This window comes from Zosterops lateralis (assembly GCF_965231275.1).
Source record: "Zosterops lateralis genome assembly, chromosome: 2".
Lineage (NCBI taxonomy): Eukaryota > Metazoa > Chordata > Aves > Passeriformes > Zosteropidae > Zosterops > Zosterops lateralis.
The window spans coordinates 111,141,839-111,167,228 of record NC_139763.1 but is presented as its reverse complement, the minus strand read 5'-3'; the positions used below and the strand labels follow the sequence as shown (position 1 = coordinate 111,167,228).

Genomic DNA, 25,390 nt, shown 5'->3' with positions numbered 1-25,390 from the left:
AATATAAAGTAAGGAAGTGAAAAATCTTAGGTTTGGATATCAGAAGACGGTTTAATATGCAAAAATAACTTCCTTTTTTTTTAACATTGTACAACTATGTTTCATATTCTACAAAATAAGTTACATCACATATGCTGTAAATGCTGTATAGGCATATGAACAAAAGCAGCACAGATGTTTGCACCTTGAATCAATTACATTGTTAGATTCTGGCACTGCTGCTGAACACTAGGACAGTAAAATTGAAGTTGATTCTCTAGAAGTATCAAAACTACTGTGCATGATGTGGATTCATTTCTGTCCTCTGTGTGAGAGTGCCTCATCCAGCCTGTGCTAAGGGAAGAGTGAGAAAGCACAGTGGCACAAAGAACACAAAGAATGTTGGCTGAGTATCTTTTTTAACAACTCTCATGGAAATAGAGGGGTTTCATGTCTCTCCTCTCCTATTTTCTAACTATCCTGGAGTAATGGCAACAAGCCAGTGATTTACAGATTTTTCCATTCAAAAAGCACAGGGTAACTGTTCTAGAGGCTTCCCTCCATGCTCCTATGGCCAGGAGAACACAGCAGCACACAGTGCTGGGCACAGATAACTGCAATTCCTCATAAGATGCCAGGTCCAGCTGCTGCAGCAGGAGCTGAGTAGCCTTACCTCTGTACATCACTCAGGCTGGGAATGCTTTATTTTATGCCTAATCTAAACAATTAACCAAAATTTTGCATGGTCTTGCAAATTAGGAATCAGAAGATGCCACTTGTGAGCAGGAATTGTTACAGGACTTTGTTGCCCAACTGGTCTTTGAGATTTTAGCATTATTTCAGCATCATGCTAAATCTTTGAATTTGAAAAAAAACAATGTTCTACTAAAGCACCACTGCTCTGACCTGTCTTTTTGCTAAAACCATTATATTTCTTCCTGAAGAAAACTTCATCCCTACAGAGGAAATGCAAATTACAGTTTTCACATTGGCCACTCATTGAGCAGTAACATAAACCCAGTGAACATGCCTTAGTTAAATCCTCAATCTGAATGGACCTGGATCTCAGAATGGGTGGTTGTGAATTTACAACCTGCTTCCCTCTCCTTCAGTGCCCCATCTTTTTTAAGCAATGTTTTGCATTCACAGAAATATTTTTTTTCTTAAAATGTCACCTTTTAAGCCATTTATGTCTTCAACGATTTTTCCAATAGGCATTTTCTTTCTTTGTAGTATTTGTGAAGCAGGCTATATTTCTTAATTTTCATAAAGGCCACAACTTAATTACTTTTACTCCCTTAATCAGGTGGTAAGCAAGGTCTTTATTTTGAAGTTAAAGCACTCCCTCTGCTGCTCATTTTTTGAGATGCAGTTTTTGCAGTTTAACAAAGCTGAATATAATTCTAATGTTTTGGACATCCACCTAAAAATTCAAACCATACACTCTCCTTCTAAACAGGTAATATATGGTCAAAATGTATACATTAATATAATGAACTAAAACACAGCTCTGCAAGTGATTATCTCACCATCACTTACAAGGACAATTGAACTTCCAGAATCCTTAAATTTATTTGCACACAATTTATCCCTGTAAGAATAACGCACATCATTACCTGCCTCCACTGCTCACGGCCTCTCCTCCTCTCTGATATGTTACTAAAATAGTTGAAGATAAAAAAAGAAGGAAAAAAAAATTAAACATGCAAGACTCTTCAATAACAGTATTTATTTCACCTTTGTTTCATTTTAGCTAAGATGACAACTGTGCATTGTTTATACATTAATTCTGTGTCTTATTCTGCAAGTTACTTCTTCAAACCCAAGTTTAGACATAATACTTGTGTTGCTTGATAACTGCTAGTCCCAGCCCCAACAGGGTTTTATATTTCAGTTCTGTTCTGAGCACACACACACACACATGTATTGCTTAAGAAAGCAGGAAGCCATACATCAGATTGAACTTATTCTTAACATAACTCTGCTGACTTTAGGGGAGTTACTCTGTGGAAGAATTTAGGTCATATATTTATTTCATGAATGGCTGGATGTTAAAGCTTTGCTCTACCTTATTATTTTGGCAAGATTAAAGAGGTATCATGATTCTATAACAGACCTTACTTCCAATGTAAATAATAGCTCATTACAGCTGGAGCTACTGCAAAAATAAATGAACTTTCTGAATGTTACTGCAATACACTCAGGGAACAAATACACTCTAGAAGTCCACAGAAGCTCCACATTTTGTAACATTTTACAACAGGATTTATAAATTACACTAAATAATCTAAAAATTTAAATATATAAATCTTAGTTAAATACAGCCTGGCAGAAAGAACACTTTCTAAATTAGAAGGAACTTTTTTTTTAGCATTTCAGGAGTAGTCTCCATTAACAAAGTGGATGTCCAATTGCATTTGTTTGTTGGTGTAGATTGCATATCCTTCACAGGAAACAAGATGTTTCAGAAGTTAGCTTTTAGGATGCAAACATCCAAGAAGAAACAGTGCTATAAATCTTGCAGAGTTGCATTGGGTTTGGCGAAGGGTTAAGCAAAGTGCCTCCCTGCAGATGCTGATGGATTCTACACTTTCCAGCTAGGAATGTGCTGAAAACAAGCAGCCAAATTCTGCTCTTTAGAATAACTCCAAACTGGGAGTCTGCAAGAGAGAGATAAATGCTGGCAGTGATTACAATAACAGGATTAAAATGTAGGATGTATTCCTACAGGTAACTCTTCTACTGCAGGTAATGCTACAGAGGAGAGCCTGGTTCCATTCAAAGTCAAAGCATGACTGAGATTCTGTACTGAAAAACAACGATTTTTTTCTTTTGAGTGTTTTACATGCTTTATATTTTTCCTAATTTCTTCCTTAAAAATCTCAAGAGCTATTTATTTTCCAGCTCTGACATATCTTAAGAAACTCTGATATTTTCTTTTAATATTAAGAATCCAATGGAGAGAATAGATGTTAGCTTCCAACCTCTGTAGAATTTAAGTGGCTTGCTACAGCAGCGATTACAACAGAAGCCCTCTGTTTAGCCCATTCAAGTAACAGCAAAAATAATAAAGAGTTTGAATTATTCTCCACCGAGGCACTCAAAGGCCTAGAGAAACATTGAGGGCCACTCTGGCTCATGCTGAACAGGAAGCATCTCCATACAACAGGCTGACTTGTGAGAGCAGGCACTCTCCAGTTTGATTAAAAGCACACGGGTGAGACTCTAACCCAGCCGGGTGTGTGTGGATGACTGCAGGCACACTCAGGGTTTGCTTCCTCTGTGGTCCACACTGAAGGATGTAACTCAGCTGCTCCCATGAGCACAGGGCTGATTAGGAGCTAATATTCCCTGGGAAGCTGAAGAAGAGGGGGTGGGTGGGTTGGTTTTACCCTGCCTGGATATACACATCCTACAAGTCTCACAGGTCTCCTGCGAAAACGGAGGGATTAGAAAAAAGGAGGAAGAAACAACCTGTCTGTTCACTCAGGCTGGAGCTAAAAGAAAAGCAGAACACTGATGGGTACAGAGTGTGTTGGATTTTATCTACTGCAGAGGATGAGCTGCTCAGCTGTCAGGCTGCAGGACCCACTGAAGGTCAGCTCTACAACATGGAAAAGCTCTCATGGGCTTTGGTTCTGATTATGTCCTATTTTTCACATTTCTAAACAAAACCAAACAGAAGGGGAACTTAAACTGAATTTGAAATGTACCTCTTTTTAAGCTGAACAGGATAATTATTTAAAAATTTCATAGCAAAACACCATTTAAGGCAGAAGCAAGGAAATCTAACTGCTATAACACTTTGATTTTCTCTATCTTCCAAAGCAGACAACTCTGAGGTCACTGGATTAATGCAGATTCAGAGGAAAGAAAAGGAACAAATATTTCACCAACTGTAATCTCACTGAATCTCTTTCAAGTCAGCATCTGGGCTCTGCTAAGTCATTCCTCCTCCATCAAAAGCACCTTTAGCATCACTAGATGTGGGAGGCCACACTACTCCCTTGGAATATGCAGGAAGAGAGCCCAGGTTGTACAAACTGACAGGATCATGCTACAAAAAAGGCATGCTGGCATGGAATGGTGTGCTAGGAGATGGTACACACAAATAGAAAATATTGTCAGCCACAAAGCAAATGCACAATACTCAGAGAACAAATAATGATACCTGTCATTAATGATATAGTTTAAAAAAAACCCCTTCAGAACAGCTGGGCTGGTTGGTTATGTCAGAGAAAGAGAAATAGTACCACAAACACATGCTTCAGTAACAAAGAAGGGGGGAAAAGTGCAAATATATACCTGTTGGTGTGAAGGTAAAAGACGGGACTGAAAAATCAAAACAAAATACAAACTGGTTATTAAGCTGAAGAGAGAAAGGGAAACATACCACATTAGTATAAATCTAGCAGACAGCTGAACATAAAACAAATATATATAACTAACCCACTAGTACAGTCACATTGATATAAAAATAAAATCAAAATTGAAATTCAGAAAGAAGATTGTCTCTGCAGGCACTACTCTGAAAAAAAAAAAAAAAAGGGAGACAAAAAAAGCAAAAAGCTTGATATTATTGTGCTCCTGAGGGGATGGGACTGTGGTTTAGCCTTTCAAATCCCTCTCAGTTTGGTATTTTAAGTTTTTTTTCTGGAAATCCTAGCACAAACAAAACCCCCACACTGTTAATTATTCTAGAATGTCGAATGACAAATTCCTTAACAAAGCCTTATCAAGGTCCTATTGAATCTTATCTGCAGTTCACTAAGTAAATGCTCATTACACTGAACTAATAGGCACACTTAAGTATTCAGTAAGGAAATAATAATCATAAAAAGGAACAAAGAGAACTGCTGTTTTACTGCCTCTGAATCAAGAATGGCACCAACTCTCACTGTAATAAAGGCACTGAAATCTACTGCAGCAATTAATTTTTGTTTTCAGAGATGAGACTGTTAAACAGAGTTATTATCTCTCTTTCTTAAATAATCACCACCACCACCACCAAAAAAAATCTTCCTAGATATAACACCTTTCTACCTTACAACCCTTGGCTTTAAGAGGGAAAGGTTAACAACAGAACAATGACACTGCTTGACAATCTTCTCTCTCGCAGCTACAATAAATCCTCTTTGGATCAATAGGGTCTCTAATCCAAATACAGAGCACCAGCATCTGCTCTTCCTATTAGCACATGCTCCCCCTCCTGTTGACAAGACAGTATCGTTTTCCTCTCACTGCTGCCAGAACAAGGCTAACATTGCCCTTTCTGATCTAATGACAGCAAAAGGTAACAGAAACAATCAAATATTCACTAAAACAAGCTGGAGACAGAAGGTGATCAGGAAAGCCAGCACAGAAAGAAGAGGTTCTGGCTAAGAGAACAACTTCTTTATCTTATTTTTTTTTAAGAACTCCAAAGTTTGTGGGGAGTGCACAGTGTCTTGTCAAAATTTAGGATATGCTGTAGGTTTGCCCTCTTTTTACCAAGCCAATTTATTTCCAGGGATATGGCGCTAAGCAAAGAAAGAAAAATGGAGCACTTGCCCAATTCAGGCTGCATTTGCAGCAAAGCTCTTTATCTTGGGAATACCATTGTATTTGCTTTGAGCCAGGCCTTTTCACATAGTCAAGTTTAATTTAGTTACAGTCAAAATATAGAACCACGGTAACAAGCTTTCATTAAAATAGAACGGGCATTTAAACCTGAGCTATTCCAAAGAGAATCAAGAATCTCAAAATTAATTTGCAATCACGGGGACATGAAAAATAATCTTAAGCTGCTGTCTTATTGCTCTTCAGTGAGCTAAGTACTAAACCTGGTTTAGTTCCTTAAGGAACTGAGGGGGTCCAACTGAAAGAAATCCTATTGCTACCACATGAAAGAATGACTTAATTCTTAGAGCTTCTATTAATAAACTCTTCCGAGTGTGTAAGACTGCTAGTACAGTATGTATGTGTGGGAGTAGTGAAGTATTTTAACAGATGACAGGCCTGAAGCTAAATATAAAATTAAATAAATGCAAGACCGAAGAAAGTTTGGGCTTGCAGTGATGACTTGATGAACTGCAGAGTGGCAAACTACTTTGCAATTCATATTTCACTAAAGATAGGCTTTGTCTTTGAAGAATACTTGATACCAGAGATACACACCCTACTTTTCTGTACACTTTCATTTAAACTCCCCACGAGTTACACAAAAGATACTTCTACAGATATTGAAAAACACAGCTGTTTTCAACAATAGCTGATGTCACCATTTTTAAGGGCAAATTGTATGCTTTTTGCTTAATCATAGGTAGTGGTGAAAGCACAGTGATGTTAGTGTGATAGAGCTGTAGAAAGGCAGTGTGGCAGCATGCTATTAGTAAAGCAAAACAGCACAGGCCAGTGCAGCACTACGTGGGGGCTGTCCTGCCTAAGAAATCCCAGCACAACATAATCAAGAATGCAATTCCTTCCCAATTTCCTTGGCAGCAACTCCACTGGGCCTGGAGTCCACAGGGAGCACTGGTACTTTAACAGCACGGAGGACATCTCAACTCTGCAACACTCAGGATGAATTTCCATGTTTCCACTCAATCATTTGCTACTTTTAGCACTAGTTCTTTTACATAGCAACATTTTAATCCCTCTAGTTCTTCAAAAGCAGGATCTCCCATTTTCTAATTCATTCCAAAATTTATGGTTCTCACTCTACAAGTGCAGTACTTGTAGAGTGAGTAGAGTATGAGGTACAGCTTGGAGATGTAATGAACTGTAGCTCATTGAATTCAGTTTTAATCTCCAGGCTTAACATGGAAATTATTTGATCTGGAGGAGTAAAGTTTTTATTCCAGAAGATCTTCCAGGTAGAGATTCTAGTTTTGTTTGTCAGAGAGTATACTGCAAAGCACTGCTTGACAACTGACAATGTGATAAGAAGTACCAATAACATGAAAATGAGGAGTGCTTTAAGTCAGCCCCATTGCTGCCATTCTAACTAAACACAGATGCAGGACGGGATAGCCCCAGAGCTCAGTCCCAGCCAAGGGTCTCACGACAGCATTTATGAAAAGAGTCTTGGAAAGCAGACTGACCATTGTGCTTTTGCAAACAGCCACACCTCCCCAGAATAGAGAAAATTCCAGTACCCATACCCAGAGTGTTACTGCAGTGTACACACCACTGTTAGCACTCCCAGCAGCAGGCAAAGCTCTGAATGGGAGGACAAGGAACTACCATCCACTTCAGATGGCTCCTCTTCACATGATACAGCATCAGAGAGCAAGGAGATATTGGGAGCTCCTGGCCTTTAAACCCTTCTTTACACTTCTCATTCACAAGGGTATCTTTATAAAAAGCTACTCCTGGTATTCAGATCCAGACTTATGCTCTAAAGCCAGACTTAGCACATCATGTAAATATTGCTGCTCTCTGCACTGGCTCCCGACCCACACTTCATGAAGGAAGCTGCTAATTCCTTATTGGAGCCTGAGAAGAACAAGAGACTGATGACAAAATAAAAAAGGCAGCAAACAGGCATTCAGCAGCCAGCAGACTGAAATAGATAATGAGGCACCTTTTCTGATACCAGCGTAAGTACTTGTGAGTCCATTCCTCTTCTTCCTGTGCCGATACAACCAGATGCTGAAGACCATGAGGATAATCCAACAGGCTGCACCAATCCCAGCAATAAAGGCAGGCTGCTTTACTACATCAGAAATCTGCTGGGCTAAACTGACTTGATCTTCTGAAGACACAGGGTTTCCATGAGAATCTGAAACAGAGACACCCGTAACAGCCAATTAATTTGAATGAACAGCTGTAAAAGGCAGCATGAAAAGAGCTGACATAATTGCAGTCCAGTTTCCCAAGGTAAAATGCTTAAGACTGCTCTTCAAAATCCCACTTTTACAAGTCTAGAGAGAAGTGGTTTGTTCTCTGTACCACACAGGTACCTCCAATATCACTGACTTTTGTTTGCTTACAAAATCAGGATACCAGGCGTACAAATAGAAAGGCTCCTAAATTACAAACCTGTGGACTGCTATTTTTTTATTTTTCTTACATTTTAAAAAAGCGACATCAGCTTCAAAAAATTATTCAGAAAAGCAACAAAAAAACCCACATAGTGTGTTTCTAGTATGAAACATGAATAGCAATGTGAATGGGTGCAAGTCAGCTCCCCAAACGTCCACTCTCAGAACTGGCAATTGCAGTTACCAATTAAAACTACATTCACATGAGGTTGGTATTGAGGAAGATATTTTAATCTAGCAGTTCTTGACAGATTACTTAAATCTTGTATTACACAGTCAAACGTACTGCTTGCAGTCTCTCACTTTGACCTCAATTTAAAAAAACCTGAATATTTAAAAGGATGTAGAAAAGTAAAACTACAAAATAACCAACCCTATCCCCCTAAATACAGATGAAAAAGCTAAAGGATAACTAAAACATGATTTATGAATTGCTAAAAACAGCCAAAGAGTCTCATTAGTAATGAACAAGCAGCGCTTTCCAAAACCAGTTTAGCCTTAAATAACCCGCATCAAAATAGAGAACATGAATTTTTCCACAGATTGTTAATTTATTTTTTTAATAGAGACAGCACCTTTAAGAATCAGTCTTTTCTGTTCTTTCTGTACTGAACCTTCACAGGAACCTTCTAGGAACAGCAGTAAGAAGACCCAGCTAGTGACCAAGCTTTCTGACCAAAGCGAAGCAACTCAAAGCCAAAACACTGCCTTCCTGATGTTTCACCACCACAGTGAGTGCTCACTGGAAATTTCATTACTGCACAGAACGAGGGCAAGAATTCAAAGCCTTTACTGAGAACGGATATTACTTTACACGTTCCACAGCTTGGTCTTTGAAACAGCCACTTTTACTCCTGTATAAATCCAAGAGATAGTTGCTTTATACTATTGGTAGTGACATAAAATTCCGAATGAGAGATCAATGTTTTAAAGAGAAAAGCGCTGTTATTAAATCTATTAATATGAACTATATAAGAAATGAAAACCTATTTAGTATCTTTTCCCTGTCAACTAAGCAGAGAATAGAAATTTTTTTTATGATGACATCTTGCATTATGCCAAAATAAGTCTACGTAAAATATAAGAAACTGCAATACAAACAAGAGATGGAATCACAACAAATTGTTTCCTCTGGAAAAGGATACCTTTCTTGAATGGAAAAGGTTCAATAAGTAACAGCTTCTTCCAGTGAAGGATTCCAGATTCCAGTTTTTGTGACCTTGAAGTAAAATATCTATTTTGCTGAGAAATCACCCCTGCCTTTGACTGCTACCTTATTGGAAATTTTATTTCATTTTTCAGCTCTCTTTATCTTCTGTGATCCCAAGTGCACTGCTTAGCCTGAAAGTTCACCAGGCAGAGTCATTCTTTTCTTACTAATACACTCTTTGTGTCTGCTGGGTTTATGGATTTCACGCCTATTTGTGCAAGGTTAAGATGAGTTGCTTCAGATTTTATGGAGACAGCCAAGTGAAGTTCCCCACAAGTGGCCAGATGGGCTTAAATGTATAAAGTGTACTGTGACCAATGAATTAAAGCTGTCATCTCATCTTTTGTCTCTCTGCAGCTGAGGCCATATTAAGATATGAAAACTTGCATCGTCAGTCTCCTTTTCGAAATGAGTAATTTTCGTGTTTTTACAACTTAATGGAATAGAATAAAACATTTATAGAGAGGCTCTGGTCATGAACAAATAAGACTGATAAATATTTTTTGTCTCATCCTTAAAAAATATATATATTTTAAAACAATAAAAGGAAAAAAAAATCACCAACTCAAAACCCAAATGTTTTCTAAGCATGTCAACAAATCAGTCATACAGAAAGACAGTACCTCCATACACAAACAGTTTGCATTGCTCAGTCAACATGTGTCAGAATATTATAAAATCCTGAAGAATCTTTGACTGCTTATTTTCCTAATTTTTAATGAACGCTAATTTCATGCTATTATTTTACTTGCCTTTGTACATGTAAGAACAGCATAATATTAAGCATTCTTTTAAGAAATTAAGCTTCTGGCACATTGAATATGGGTGGACTGTTAGAGTCATTACATTAACTGGTATAGATCTATGCACATGGGAAAGAGAAAAATGCACATGGGAAAGAGAAAATGAACATAGATATGTTCACACATGGTCAGATAAACAGCATAGGAGAAGAGGAGATGGAAGGGCTTTCAAGAGGTCACATTTAACTACATCTGACTCCTCTTATAATTAAAAAATAGAAAGCAAGCTAAATATAAAGAGAATGAAATTTAGTGACTAAAAACTTCCAGGAACACTATCTCGGAAGTGTTTCTTCGAAAAGGGGCATCTTCCCTCTCCCTAATAGCCCTGTGACATCCTGAGTGATGGAAATAACTCTTGAACTAAAAAAAAAAAAAAAAAAAAAAAAATCTGCTTTTTCTTCATCCCAGGAAATTTCCAGAACTTTGACTGATCTATAAACGGTTCATAGTGAACACTCCTGTTCCTGCCTGCTCTCTTCAGGGAGATGTGCCAAAACAATAAGTGAACATGAACGTTCTATGGCAAAGTGCATCCCGCTGCCAGAGCGGCAGCCACAGCGTTTAATGTACTTGGAAATGCCTCAGAGATGTTGGAGCAGGCTGATCCCACAGCTCCCTGAAACCAGCATATTATCACAGTGACTCATCCCTTCTCCCACCCCAAGATAAGAGCTTTCTTTTGAATCAGGGATAATGTTGCTATGCCTTTTGCTCACAAGCTACTGGATTTGAATGTCTTGAAGCTCCAAGTTTCAGACTTCAATAGAAACTAATTAGAATATATATAGAGAAGAACTGGAACCACTAATCCTCTAATGTTAAATATTCATATAAATAATAATAATAATAATAATAATAATAACAATAATAATAAGGTTGCTGAATTATAAATAAAAGATTAATATCCATTAAAGACTGGAATGCCAAAGATACAAAAAAGACAAGAAATTCCAAAGATACAAAAGATATCCAAAGATACAAAAAAGACAAGCTCATAGGTGTGCAAGGAATTTAACTTCGCCTCGTACATGTACAACCTATGGAATGTTACTTTTCCATATGTGTATCTCATTCAGTATATAAAATGTACAGTGGGTAGGAATATCTAAATGGTGTTGACATTGATAATTCTGGCAATTTAAAACTTGCAAAACACCTGAAACTGGTAACATATTGCTTGAGTGTTTTCTCAAAATATATGTGCATGATGCAATATAAAAATTATTTGGTGAAATATTACCAAGGTAAGAATATGCCATTTTGTCGCCTTTCTAGATGTATGTCTCCCAAACTGATAAAATGTCAATTGTGCACTTCAATCTTATAACATACAGCTTGAACTGACAGCACCAAATTGATTTGAAAGGGTTTGCTCTAAGGGGTAAAAATAAAAATTACTTCTTTAAGTTGTTTGCAAGCCACAAACAAAAATATCAACAAAGAAAACCCTTACAACTAGCACACTCAAAGTACCTTAAGGGCTGACAGATTAATATCCTGAAGGCATGCTAGCCAGTTCACAAATCACATCTCCTAAATAAAGCAACTAGAATAATAAAGATTCAATGAGACTTTCCTGTGTTTTGTACACTTGGGACATCCACTGGTTGAATAATACACTCAACACTTACAGTAATTGTGCAGACATCTCTCAATAAATAACTGCATACAATCTATTCACACAAATTATGTGTTTAAGATTAACATTAACTGCAGTTGTGGGGCTTCTCAGAGCTGATGTCAGAAACCAAATACATCACAACATGTTCCAATGTCACTAATTATCTGTCAACAAGCAGAGGTAATACTGCCAAGCTACCACAAGCAGTAGCTCATCACTCTACAAAAGCTAGGCTAGAGATCAGCAAGAAATTGTTTGCTAATTCTCATCTCCCTGTACAGAGCATTTTTGTAAACAATGTTTTTAAGTTACATGTTGTGACAAGGAAAAAAAAAGGTTCTGTTTAAATCCTGTGATTTTGTTATAGGCATAATATAGTGAGCTGTGGCTATGGCTTGAAAAAAAAAAGTGGCATTTTTTTTCCTTAACACCAAAACTTTTGCTGTCTTTCTTTATGTAAAATATCTATTCTTTTAAAACAAACAAACACATAAACAAACTCTTTTTTTCAGTCCTTGGAATTGCACAGAAACCTTTAGAAGTTCATTCAAAAGCCAAGAGGCAAATTCAGAAGCTTTGGGCAAGGTGTTTTAAGGAGACACCTAATTTTTCAGTTGATCTCATGATTTTATGAATAACAAGCAAGTTATTTCATTGCCTTGTCCCTGGTGGCATGGGAAGTCTGGGGTACCACAGCTCAGTGAGCTGCTTCATGTCAGCAGAGAGGTGGAAAATGAAAGAGCTTCGAGATGACAATTTGTACCTGTCTCTGTAACAGGTTAAGTGCGCGCACAAGGTCATTTATCACAGCTCAGCTGATCCGTGGGACTGTGATTGCACACCCCAGCTCCCGGGGAATCCAATGCCTCCTGTCCTCCCCTCTCCCTCTGGAAGGCAGCCCCCAAAAGGTGAAGCTTCTTCCTGTCACACACACCCGCCTGAGACTCCACCCAGGCATGTCTCAGAGTCACAAACCTGGGAGCATCCCACACCCAGAGGAGACCCAGCCAGATAGAGCCAGCCACAGCCACAGCCCAGTCTCACAATTTGGTATGAAAACCCCCTTATGATGAGATGGATGTTGGATTTTAATGGAAAGTTCTTATTTAAAAAGTGAACCTCAGAATCGTTGTGTTTTATCTTCTTTTTTCCTGAGTAGGGATAAAACGCACGAGATGGTGTTTCTTGTTTGGACTCAGATGTTTATTAATTCTTATCTATAGTACAGTCTCACAAGCCGTGAGTTCTACAGCACTTCAGGCTAACAAACTAAAAATGGAACCTATCTCTATCTCTACAAGGCCTTTTAAGAATAGACTGTCCAATAAAGAAATGGCACCTTAATTATTTTTACTTTAAACCAAAAACCAATCACCCATGGCCCACAATGTGGATATTTCTATCCAATTACAAAATACCACCTAGAGCCATGAAGAAGAAAGTGAAAAAGAAGGACTAGCCTACACCTTAAAACCTCCATCTTGCTTTATATATATATTACTATATTCTAAAACCTTAAACTCTAAGTTTTTCCCCATGTGATATTACATACGTCTATTCAAACTCCAAACCCATAATCCCAGTGCTATCATTCAATTTTGGAAGCCTTCTCCACAGCCTCAGGTCAATGCAGTATTTTCTTGGGGTCAGTGCCTCTTAGCACAGAAACTCTAAAATTCTCAGTGACCAGGGTTCCAACACAGAATCACACATGGATTCTGTTTCCACACATGGATTTCCCATTTTTTATTTTTTTTTTATTTTAAGATAAAGGATTGCATTAATTCAGGTATTAATTCAGGTATCAGGAAAAGATTTCCTGAAGGAATAGTTGGGAGCAGTGTGAGAAATGTAGTAGCTGGAAGCTGTCACACAGTTCTTAAGAGCACAAACAGAGCATGTCAAGACTGTTTCAAACCTTCCACAAGGAGCATCCTTAGTCCTCTTTCCTCCCCCTCCCTGGCTTCCCTTCCCTTGCTCTCTAACAATGTAATTTATTGCTGGTGAATAGTGCCAATTGATGACATCAACAAATTAATTTTCTTTTTTCAGAAAGCAACCCAGAAAACTCTGCTCCACTCCCACGCTGGGAGCACTTCTAAGAACTAGGAATCCAGTTCCTTGAGGGGGCTGGAGGAGAATTTGCATCACAGGGCAGAGTTGGATAATCTGCAGCCATTCTTCTACCTGGATGATTTAGGCTGATCTGTGCCACCAAAGAGTGCTACCTCTTAAATTTAAGCACTAATTTTCAGCCGTCTCCTGCACTTGCTGAAAGGGTTGTGGCACCATCTAGATATTTTATTGTTCTGTTTCTTATGCCATAGATCTCCACAAGACTCCTGTCTCCACATCTTTGCCATCTTTGTAACAACCAAATTATGGGATTTGCTGCAGTGCACCTAGGTTTGGCCATGCCACTTAACTAGAGGCAAGCAGTGAAAGCAAACTCCAGGCACGAGGAAATATGTGTATTCTACCAGACTTGCATATCTGAAGGTGTGGGATCACTTCTTGTTTTCTAACATGGTGCCAATAAAGGCCAGGAACCCAGAAGTGGGCAAAAACTCTTATCCTGACAGTCTCATTTGTTTCTTTTTCCACTTAACAAAACCTCAAAGTGATTAAGCTCCATTATAAAATTCACCTTCATTAAGAATTTGCTTATCATCAGACAAAAGGGAAAAAAAGAAGTGTTATGGAGCTTTGAACATTTGAGGTTATCCACATAAACCTCACTAATGCAGAATTTTCAAAACCTAAGCCATATAGAATGAGCTTGATTTTGGCTACCTGTAGAAAGCTATGAATGGTAGCTGGCTGCAGGGAGGAACAATCCAAAAAATAACTACAGGGCTTTCCTGTAATAATGTCATATTAATGGAATATCATACAAGCTGTGTGCAATTTTATTGTAAAATCTCCATCAATGTAATTGGGAATCATATACCTGCCTGATTTAAGTAAGCTAAAGATGGCCTTCCTTTTAATACCTAAGGAAATGTACAAGTAATTTTCCATGTTAGTTGCTCTGTCTTGTTTTCACATGCTCCTAATTATAGATTTTTAAATACAAGTGAAATAAGAAGGTAGATCTACTAATGATACAGAGATACACAGGACATAGAGTCCAAAGCAACATGCTGAGCTTGCCTTCATAATTATATACTGTACTGATAAGGTATTTTGCTCCAGGCATATTATAAAGCATCATATAACTATACTTAAACCTACTTTAAATAATCTTCAGCTAACCAACAGCAAGGATGCATTTTCCCCAGAAACATTCCAGGAGCAATGTCCCTGGTTGACATTTATGACAGCAATGTTTGGTGAAAATAAGATCAGAAGGTCAAATTATAGTAAATCATTTGTGTACATCTTTTTTCCTGTACTCAGGTTATTTACTAGCTTTCACACATATTTATTCTGCCTAATTTTAGGTTTGTTTCTTTGTTTCAATAATGATAAAATCATTACATCCCTAAAGTGGATCAACACCTAGTGATTCCTATTCCCCTACAAGTTTTATTACACCAGTCTTAAGGGTGAAAATTCACTTTGAAAAGTCAACTACTAAAAAGAACTGTTGAACTGGAAGATGAAAAAAACCCCAACAATCCTGTGTTGTTTTAATCCCACTTTTAGAAAGCAGTTCTAAGACAAGTTTAAAACCAGAAATGCCAAAATCTTGCTATTCCAGAGATCAAGTAACACTATCTATTTCACTCGTCCTGAAAGTATTTCTGGTGCTATAAAAGACGAAAGCAAACAAACAGAAACTACCCAAAGCAAGGGGCAGGATTACCAGGGAAGCTTACCTAACTGGATAAACTGGGGATCACTTTTCACTCCGGGTCCTGCCCCAGTGCTGGCAGCCACTTCCACGCTGTATCGGATGCCGGGAACGAGGGAGGGGATGACCACGGAAAAGGTAGTTCCATCTACTGTCTTGTTTATGTGGTATCTGCTTTCATTGCCAAGGCACCAAACCTGCAGGGAAGCAAACACATGGCACACGTACATGCTCAGAATTCAATGCTGAAGGGTAAGAAGAAGAAAAGTTGACACATTCTTTCCTTCTGGATGAAGAAATTTACGTTTTGTCACTGTTCCAACATCTGCAGATGTGTATTGCTGTCCTAGGCCCTCTGTCGATACTGGAAAGATACTTCTTGCTCCAAAGAGCTGCTCCAACTACTACCCTTATTTGATGAGTTTATCACAATTCATTTACAGTTCAACAAGTACTAATGAAACTACAAGTACAGAAGAAATGAGGGAAGCTCCACAGCCAAGAACTGTTCACATAAACAACAAAGTAAGAGCATCCAGTTAAATGAATTTGCAATCTTCCTCTTCAGGAATTATGTGTCACTCAAGTGCACAAGCAAGTCTTTTATCACAAGACATCTTAAGAGAATGAATGTAATGCTGGAATCCAAAAGGTTTTGTTTTTTCCTTTTTTTTCAGATGGCAGTAAGGGGCAAACATTGAGTGATATGCTGTCTTCTAATTGAGACCACAGTGTGACATCAGATCTCAATTTTTGGTTGAGATCAAGATACAGGTCTAGTGACTTCAAACCACAACTTCATATATTACATCAGTGACATTAAATAGCTGGGAGAAACAATATGATGAGATATCTTTATCTCTTTAGACCTGAACCACTGATGTGGCAAATGCTTTTAGGTTGAACTCCCAACTGCTATTCAAGGTGAAGTAGCAGCTAATCTACATCTGGTAAAAAAATAATGAAGCTGAGCCTATTTCCTTTTTGTGTGCTTTTCACAAATGCATGGCTCTACAAAGAACATTTATCCAGAAAGTTGAATTAGTTAAATTCAATACTTTATCTGTAAAGAAGCAAACTTGGCTGAGAACAGCAGCATATCAGAACCTGGGCCGATTGTACACGGGAGGGAATATTTTGCTTTCAACATATGGAGCTCCTAAAAGATTTAGTACCCAGATAGCTGCTTAAAATCCCTCGTGCAATTCTGCTGTGGAGATTGCCAGGTGAGGGGGATAGACTTTCACATGGAGAACAATTGCTACAGCCCCCTCTGCTACAGCCTTTTCTGCCTGGACACTGGAAACTTTATCTCACCTTCAGGACATTGTAAAGACCCTTTTTCCTTCTCTGGATGCCACGGACTGAAACAAGGCTAGTGGGACACTGTGAGGATGTGAAATGCATTTGAAGTTCCTTTGAAATCGAATCCCAGCACAGGATACACCTAAGTGCTGCTGCAGAGCAGAGCACATGAAGAGAATCTCCTTTTTGTATCCTGATACTACATAGAGACTGTTTCACTCAGTGCTGGGAGTAAAACTATTACTAATACTGCTCTTGAATCCTAAAGGATGGTCACAGAAATGTTCTTATATAAATAAGAACTCAATTCAGTGAAGAACAAAACACTTAAATCTACATTTTGACTTAGGCAATTTTTACAGAAATTATTACTGCTACCTTGTAAAATGATGCATGTGCAAACAATGAAACCCATTTATTGTGTACTTGTAACCATAAACTGATAATTCAGGAAAAAAAAGTTTTGTCTTTAGATGCTCAAGTACATAGAGAAATGCATGAAACAAGAACGTCAGGGTCAAACATCAAGCTGTTTGTGGCTGGTACTTGCCACTCTACATTTGACTATACATAACATAAAGTGAAAATAAACTTTTAGTGTTATAAAAGAAGAATGAATTCACATTATAACAGAAATTTAGGTGAAGAGAGAATTAGTATAAGAAGAGAATTTCTAACATTGTGTTAGGGAAGGAGAAAATTACTTATGCTGTGAATTTGAATTTTTGGAGTTTTATGTGTGCTACTGACAATTCTTCAATTAAGATAGTATTCTTCTTCCTACTTATTTTATCCTTTAATTAAAGTAGGTACACTCTTGCCTTTGATCTGAGATGCTGAGAAAATAATGAACTGCCCCACATATGCATACTTTTCTTTTTATTTCCTGAGAGAAAACAGAAGATAGAAAAACAAAAGGGGAAGAAAGGAGAGAAAATTTCATAAGACTTCTCTTTGAATTTTTTTCTTGTTATTAGTTCTTAATCTACAATCAGCAGTTCTGCATTTCTTTAGTTTTTTTGACAAAACCAGTAATTACACATAGCAACTTAAATAGGAATGGTACAAATATTTTAACAGATTTTTTTTTTATGTCTGTTTTCTGTCCATGGTGAAAAGCACAAAGGAAAATAGTGGCATCAGTGCAACAAATACAGATGCAAAATGTGCCAGTGTGCCATCTACTGCTATACAAGCACTACAGTGTGCTTGCTCCAGCACCTGGTAGCCTGTCACCTCAAAATCCTGGGAGGTGGGGTAGGGATTATATCCACTCAGAAATGTGAATTTCCTGACTTTTATCGTTGTGTCATTGCAATCTTAACATTCCTCTGATGCAGCTACTTGTTGGAAATAATTCCATCTCTCCAGCTCGAGGTCTGTCTATAAATGAAATAACTTCACTTTTTTGTATTTTTTCCAATTACATTATATTATATATCTAAAACTAGGCCAAATACAGATTTTTTTTTACCAGTTGACCAGGTTCTGAAAACGGTTTTATTATACTAAATTGACCATGAAGCTTAGCAATCTCTTCCCTTTCCCATTTTTACTGAGAGGAAAAAAAAATCAGAATGAGTTTTTATGGCTGGGAATATATATTTATAGCATTGTGTTTAACCTGAAAAATAGCCAAGACATTCTCATTTAAAAGATTTTCTTAATAATGTGCATTTGCAGGGGGCTAAAAGTTCCTTTCCATGGCTACAAAGCTTACTTGATATCTACATATAAAACATCTCTAGCTTGCTTAGGAAAAAATAAACTTTATTTACTTTGCTGTGTAAATTATCACCAAAAAATTCAAACTGCAAATATAGTCTGTGTTCATAAATGAGTAACAAACAATAAATATTTTTAATGCACTTTCAATTTGTTAAAAATTAAATAACATAATGAGAACTGTGTTTGGAAGAAAAGAAAAAATTTCTAAGCACTAATAGATTTATTATCATAGAAGCACATTCTTTCCTTGAAAGTTTTCCATTTGTTTTAACTACTCAGTTATGCATAATTTACTCAGATCTTAACACTGTTAATTATTATCCCTGAGCTTTTCAACTCATTAAGCCTGTTTATATTTACTTCCTTGGCCAGTGTCTTAGAGCCACAAAGCAGTTCTCAAACAGGTATGATTCCCTCTCTCCTGGTGTGTGCATTTCCCAAGTCATAATGAAGGCAAGGCAGGAGCTGTTTTTTAATTAAGAGTGTTGACCCTTTGCTTTGATTTATGGAGGCTGTTTTAATTGCCTTCCACCACCTAGGCACAATCACTAAACACGGAGTTTGATGCAAAGCAGCGACTTTCTCTCCTGTTTTCTCTGAGTAACCAGAAGATGGAGCCAAGTGTCCATGAACAGCCCTTCCCTCACTATTTGGCCGTGCTCCCCCTGCCAGGGGACCAAGCCATGCCAGCTGTACCTTATATTCCTGAACCATTCCGTTCTGGTTGTCTTCAGGGGGCGGCTGCCAGGTGACCACGATTGCTGTCCCGTTCCCGTCGTTCTTAGTCACTGAAACACTCTGAGGTGGAGCGCTAGGAGCTGTTTGTTTGGAAAGAAAGGTGGAATGGTTATGTTTGCCACACCCACAAGCAAGTTTGTTGAAGTGGAAGATGGTTTCTGGGCTCTGCAAATGTAATCATTTGTGCCTCACCCTTCACTGAGGGCAGTTTGTGCCCACAAGATAAAATGATGCAGAAGGAAAACGTATAACCCAACAACCAGGCTCTAAGATCTGCTGTAGTTTTGGTGTGCAGGCCAGGACAAGTAACACTCCAAATTGTACTCTCAGATATCCATTACCTGCATGTCACGGTTCTGGGCACTGAGTTCTTCACTGGTCTCAAAGCATCTCACCCAGGATCAACAGTTTTGAAAAATAAATCCTATACAGTCCCCAATCCTAATAAATCCTATCAGTTCCTCTAGTGTGTAATAAAATAATGAATAATACAACACTTATTAAAATCTGTACACAATGTGTTAGTATTAACATATCTATAATAATAATTTATGTTTTGAATTTGAAATAATCCTTCTAAGAAGTGGATGCTTAGCTGATGCTTAGGATGAATGCAGCTATGCACACCTTTGAACCACATGCAGCAATAAACTGGAGCTACACGCATTTCTAATGGAGGAGAAAGATAGAAAGGGAAAGGATGCACATCCTAGCAGAAGCACCAAAATCCCTATTCAGAGGCACTGGCCACCTTGCATACTTAACATGCCTGTGCAGCAACAAAAGGAAAAGCTTTATGAACCTTGTCTTTTTAGCACATGTATGAGATGGAAATACATAATTTAGTCCACTCGATCTGTTGCCCTCATTCATCTTTCCATTTTGTCTCACTGATTGATCCACGTATAAAAGCCTTCTGAAAACCATGGTTTTCATTCCTCCAGCTACACTGCTTTGATGATTTCTGTGGTGTCTGCTATCTACTCGAGATAGTGATTAGCAAGTGCTTGAATCTGACAGAAGTCACTTGTGACCAGCCCATGAACTCAGCAGGGAGGAGTGCACACACTGCAGGGAAGATAAAAAAGCGCATTTCCCATTGTGTGTTGGAGGGGATTTTTGCACATCCCTCTCTCTCTGTCTCTCATGCCTGGCTCAGAATATTTACTTCTGTGTCACCAAACAATTCACATAATGATCAGTCTCCTCTGCCACAGATTGCTGCTCTCAAACAGCATGCACTTCAAACAAGATCAAATAATGAACATATCAGAGGAAAGCTGGCCAGGCTGTGACTTCAAAAAGGAAAGATGAAGACAGTCTAGCTCCTACTTGCCTTCTTCCAGGGTCTTTGCAAATTTCACTTCACTGTCTGCTCCTTGAAACTCATTAAAGAAAGGGCGGGCCTTGATTTCATAGTTTACACCTTTCTTCAGCTCCGGAATGACAACGCTGTTTTTGGTTGGAGTCCTCACTTCAAAGATTAACCACTCTGATTCTCCATAAGATGCTGGTGTAGGCCGGTATAGAATTTTATACCCTTGAATATACTGGGATTGCTGGTCCACCTGGCAAGACAGCAGAGCACAGAACACATCCATAAACACACAGGAACCAGGGGTGATGCCCATGACACTGGGCACGGCCCCTGGACTATCCCTCATGTTATTCAAAGTAAACATCACTGCCAAAGCTGATAAAACTTGCATTACAGCAAATTACAGGCCTGATTCACAAGTGCATTAATCTCCCTGATGCTGGTAGAACTGTGCTGGTTTCCCTGGATTTAGGAAGGCATTAAAGGGAGAAAAAGAAGTTGTATAATATCCTCCAGCTCCATGAAATGCAGTCTTTGCATCCACGGAGCAAAAGAGCTTGGTACAGATCAGACTGCTGCCCACCTGAATCTGCAAAGCAGGGCTGGGCACACGGGGAAAGGGAGATTTACAGTGCCACGGCTCAGGGTGATGAACATGGAGATCAAAGACAGAGCCTGTCAACTCTCTTGAGGTGTGGAAACTTCCCAAAACCCATGAAATGAGCACCGCTTCCTGCATGCTTCTTTTCAGAGAAAGCAAATTGAGAGGGTGGCCAGCTGGCACTGCCTCCACTGCTGTGGCTGGGCTCTGTCAGAGGGCAGATCTCTCCAAGAATTCCCCCATGTCCACCCACTCAGTGGGAGGCCCTCTTCTAGAAGAAAAGGGCCAGGTTCCAAGTGGGAACATAAAACTCAGTGTGGTAACATGGATGAGACTTGGAAAAGCAAATCAAGCTGATGCTCAGTGATCCTGAGTGCTTTTCAAACTAAGGCAAATTTATACCAAATATATGGAGAAAGAGATCAAGGGCAGATCCAATATGTTTGGCTATAGCTGAAACAGAAAAATACCTTACACAACTGCTCTGTTGTGGAGCATTCACTATCTTTTTAACTACTGGTTTCAATTTCTGATGAATAAGGAGGTCCAGTAACAACCACAATAAAAATTTTAAAGTGCATCAGATTTTCCTGTTTTCAAAAATCTCATACAGTGATATAATAAAACTATGTGCTTGCAATTTTACTCCAAAGAGCAACACATTTCATTTTTAATAATCACATAAAGAATGCATGTGTTAGCTGAAACTGAGGTAATGCTTATTTTTAAAATTGCAGAGAAGCCACAGGCCACCCAGGAGACTGACAAAAGCTGCCTGTCTGGAAAAGGTTGTTCTGTAAGTAAAGGTCAAACAAAATTTGCTAGGAACCTCAAAGATGTTTGAATGTATCACTTAAAACAGGAGATTGCCTGGTGCAGGTGGCTGTACTGCAGGTGAGAGTGCAATTACTGTGCAACACAGCAGGTATTATTGCAGCACTGAGGAGCCCTGGGCATCCATCAGGACTCCTTTGGGCTACAGCTCTTCTACAAAGTCAAAATGCCTTTTGTTCCTGTTCAAGATATTCTGCTATGGCATGGCAGGAGCTACAGCCTGTGCTGTCCCACACTAGCCCTGCCAATACATTGGAATGTTCAGATGGAATTCCTACAAAGACCTCAAAGCTCACTCCTTACGGTTTTATTTCTGTACATGGTATAATTATGTCCCCAACTTTTTCATAATTCTGCATTCCATTTTAAAACTGATCCTTGAGTTACATTCCTCACTCTCTCAGTTCCTTTGCCATGTCCTCCACATGGCCAGCTTCCTGCTTTCCTGCTGCTAGAGCAACATCAATATGACATTGCCTTTTTCACCTCCTCTCCCTGCACCATGTGTACTCAGCACACCGCAGGAAAGGACAGGTTCAGATAGGGCTGTCTGATTTGGGTGTGCTTGTCAGTGTGGCTGTAGCATGCAGGTAACACTTTCAAATGGAACTGCGCAGTATTTCTCTCTACAGGTGACCGACAGGGAGTGCCCATGTTATCCAGTTAAGGGACTGATATGTGTCCTACTGAAAGCAGTGCAAAGGCTTCAAATGATATGGCTTAGGAGGGCTTTGATCAATCCTTTAGCCTCCAGAGGAGGACTGTGAAGCCCTCACCCTATTGTAAACAGCACTGTCTGTGGAGACAAAGACGGAGAAAATGGGTAAAATTTAATGAAGTAGAGAAGCAGAGCACAAGTAGCACTCTCCCCAGAGAAAAAAACCATTTGCAAGCATACAAACTACTCAGCCTCTTAAAGTGTAACCCCACTGCAGTCAGAGCAGGACATGTCAGCACCAGCAGGGCACAGAGTTGTACTCACAGTCCAATGTACTTCGATGGAGGAGGAGGAAAGGATGGTGGGGTTGTGCAGATGTAGCACCACGTCACCCAGCTCTCTCTGGACCTGCTTGTGATCCACACCTTGACTTGTTGGCGGAACATCTGCAACAATTTAAGATTCTGTTCTCACAAGTACACGTGATTGTTGAAATAAGTGCATGTAAATACAAATGAGTATGTCGGAAAGTATATGATGCTATCACTAATGAAGCTGACCCTAAGTACTTTCTAATCATGTAAGAAAAAACTACAGGAAGCATTTTCTTGAGCAAATCACCAACGTTTAGGTAGCACCAATTCAAGACACTGCACCTCCTTTGACAGAAACGTGAGGGTAATGCTGCAGAAAAAGACACACCACACTCAAGGATGGCTTTGCTAAATGGCTACAGCAGCATCTCTTTATTCTTTCCTGCTGGGAAGAGAAAACATTCTGTTGCCCACTGCCAATTCCAAGAGATCAGGAGATCCATAAAGAACAGCAAAAGCAGAGGCTGTATCTTTAGATAAATCCATGACAAACTTGGTGTTACCACAAAATAATGTTAATAACCAGAGAAAAGATAAATTAGTTATCTGGCTGCAGCTTCTCTAAGGGTAAGAAGCTTCTGTAAACAGGAGGCAGAACCCAGTTGAGGGCTTGCTGGATCATCTGATATTTGGTCTATACTATAGCTGGAAGGATTATTCATACACATGAAGGGACAAATTCCTCTCAAAACACGCAAATGTACGATGAAAACACATTTTTTTTTGCATATTGAGCTCTTGGAAAGCAATTTAACTGAAATGGAATGACTGTCAGATGTGTAAAATTTACAGGGTAATCACTAAGAGGGTATCTAAAACACGTGTTAGGGAAAACAGAGTAACAGTTTCTGTTCTAGGTTCACATCTCACTTCTTGATCGCCTCATTTTAAACAAATACCATGCTGACTGTGGGTAAAATGCTATGATTGGAAATTCATAAAAAGTACTTGCAATGATTATTACTGAGGTTAATGTGTAGTCAGTGACAGACAAATCTGGATTCTTAGCAAGCAGCACCAGTAATAACATAAGAACAAAACCAAAATATCCTCCACTGAGCCACTGCTATAACCCCATGCAGTATGTACTGCAAACAGTCCATTATCACAGCACTTCTCTCCTCCCAAAGCCTGAAAGCATTAAAGATAAGAGCTTCTGTTTGGGAGCATTGCCTAAACATCACCCTGCTCAGAATGTAACAGGAAAGCCAGTGGAATAATTAGTTCTAGCTTTGCTAGTCAAAAGGGATGAGTCATCCACAATATGGATCAAACTATCCACAGGCTGAGCCATTTGCACATCTGTGCTATAAAATCATGTGTGTGCTCTCTTGTTTCAGCTCCAAGCTTCCAAGACAGGGACTGTCAGTGAAAACACTCAAGAATGTGGTTGTTAATGTTTGTAAAGTGTGAAGATGAAGGTAGCACTGAAGGAATGAAGGCACTGAAGGTAGTAATTTACCTTCATCTTGGTTTGTGGACTGAGCAAGCAGTAAAGGGCAGACTACACCACCTTCTAGACAAAAGCCAACTGGAAATTTTTGAACTTGCTTAGCTAGACCACAGCTTAAACAAAAATGAAATTATGTTGGAAGAAGAGCAGAACTGCTCTAAAGGACTTGATTGATTATATTTCTTAAAATTTGAGAAAATTTTATGTGTTAGTTGTTATTTTCACTGAGGTATTGTGTGGCTCTTGGGTTTTCAGCTGTACTAAGTGCCCAGAGAACAGTGAGGCTTTTCCATATCATTATAAACCATTCAGTTGAGTGAGCAGAACATTTGCTGTTTTTCAGAATCAGGTCAGTAATCAGTTACTTTGGGACAGACATAATACTTCTCATCTCCAGCAATGAAACTACACTACATGAAAAACAGGCTTGTGCAGCTCTATTCCCAGAAATCAGGAATCACTAAAAGGTCATTAAACCTCTCCTTGGTAACAGACTTGGGAACCTGCACAATCCTGTTTATCCATGGGGCTGTGACTCTGCTGTCCATACATATCCACTGAAATTGTCACCCATCAGGAGAAATTCCTAATACCAAAAGACAGCAATGTGAAACTGGTCACTCCCCAGGGGAGATGAGAAAGACTTGCTTTCAGGCCAACTACAGAAAACATGAGAAGTCAGCAAAGAAAAACGCTTTGTTTCCTTCAGAGAACTTCCTTTCAAAAACATGTACCTACTTAGGCAAACAGAGAAACAAACATCAACACAGACACTCTTAATAAACCAGTGGGTCAATTTCACCAGTCAGTAGGAAGATCAGAAGAACAAACAAACAAAAAAATATGATCTCTGTCACTTTTTGTTTGAAATAGAGTGTGTCCTTCTTCAGAAGCTGAGCTTTTCTACTTGAAAAATGCAGGTTTCAGAGCTGCAATGCATTATTC

General features: G+C 38.8%; 1 protein-coding gene across 5 annotated transcripts in view; it reads right to left on the bottom strand.

The window, feature by feature from the left end:
* The window catches only part of ROBO1 (roundabout guidance receptor 1), a 690,041-nt gene that overhangs the window by 30,873 nt on the left and 633,778 nt on the right, over positions 1 to 25,390 (bottom strand). For 3 of the 5 annotated variants that reach the window (XM_083855650.1, XM_083855654.1, XM_083855652.1), the window contains 7 exons: positions 22,943 to 23,064; positions 20,544 to 20,775; positions 19,166 to 19,287; positions 15,462 to 15,633; positions 7,544 to 7,741; positions 4,285 to 4,311; positions 1,596 to 1,638 (listed from right to left, as the gene is read on the bottom strand). In XM_083855650.1, the coding sequence (XP_083711776.1) occupies positions 1,596 to 1,638; positions 4,285 to 4,311; positions 7,544 to 7,741; positions 15,462 to 15,633; positions 19,166 to 19,287; positions 20,544 to 20,775; positions 22,943 to 23,064 (916 nt within the window). The remainder of the gene's footprint in view (positions 1 to 1,595; positions 1,639 to 4,284; positions 4,312 to 7,543; positions 7,742 to 15,461; positions 15,634 to 19,165; positions 19,288 to 20,543; positions 20,776 to 22,942; positions 23,065 to 25,390) is intronic. The other 2 variants (XM_083855651.1, XM_083855653.1) reach the window with 1 other exon arrangement.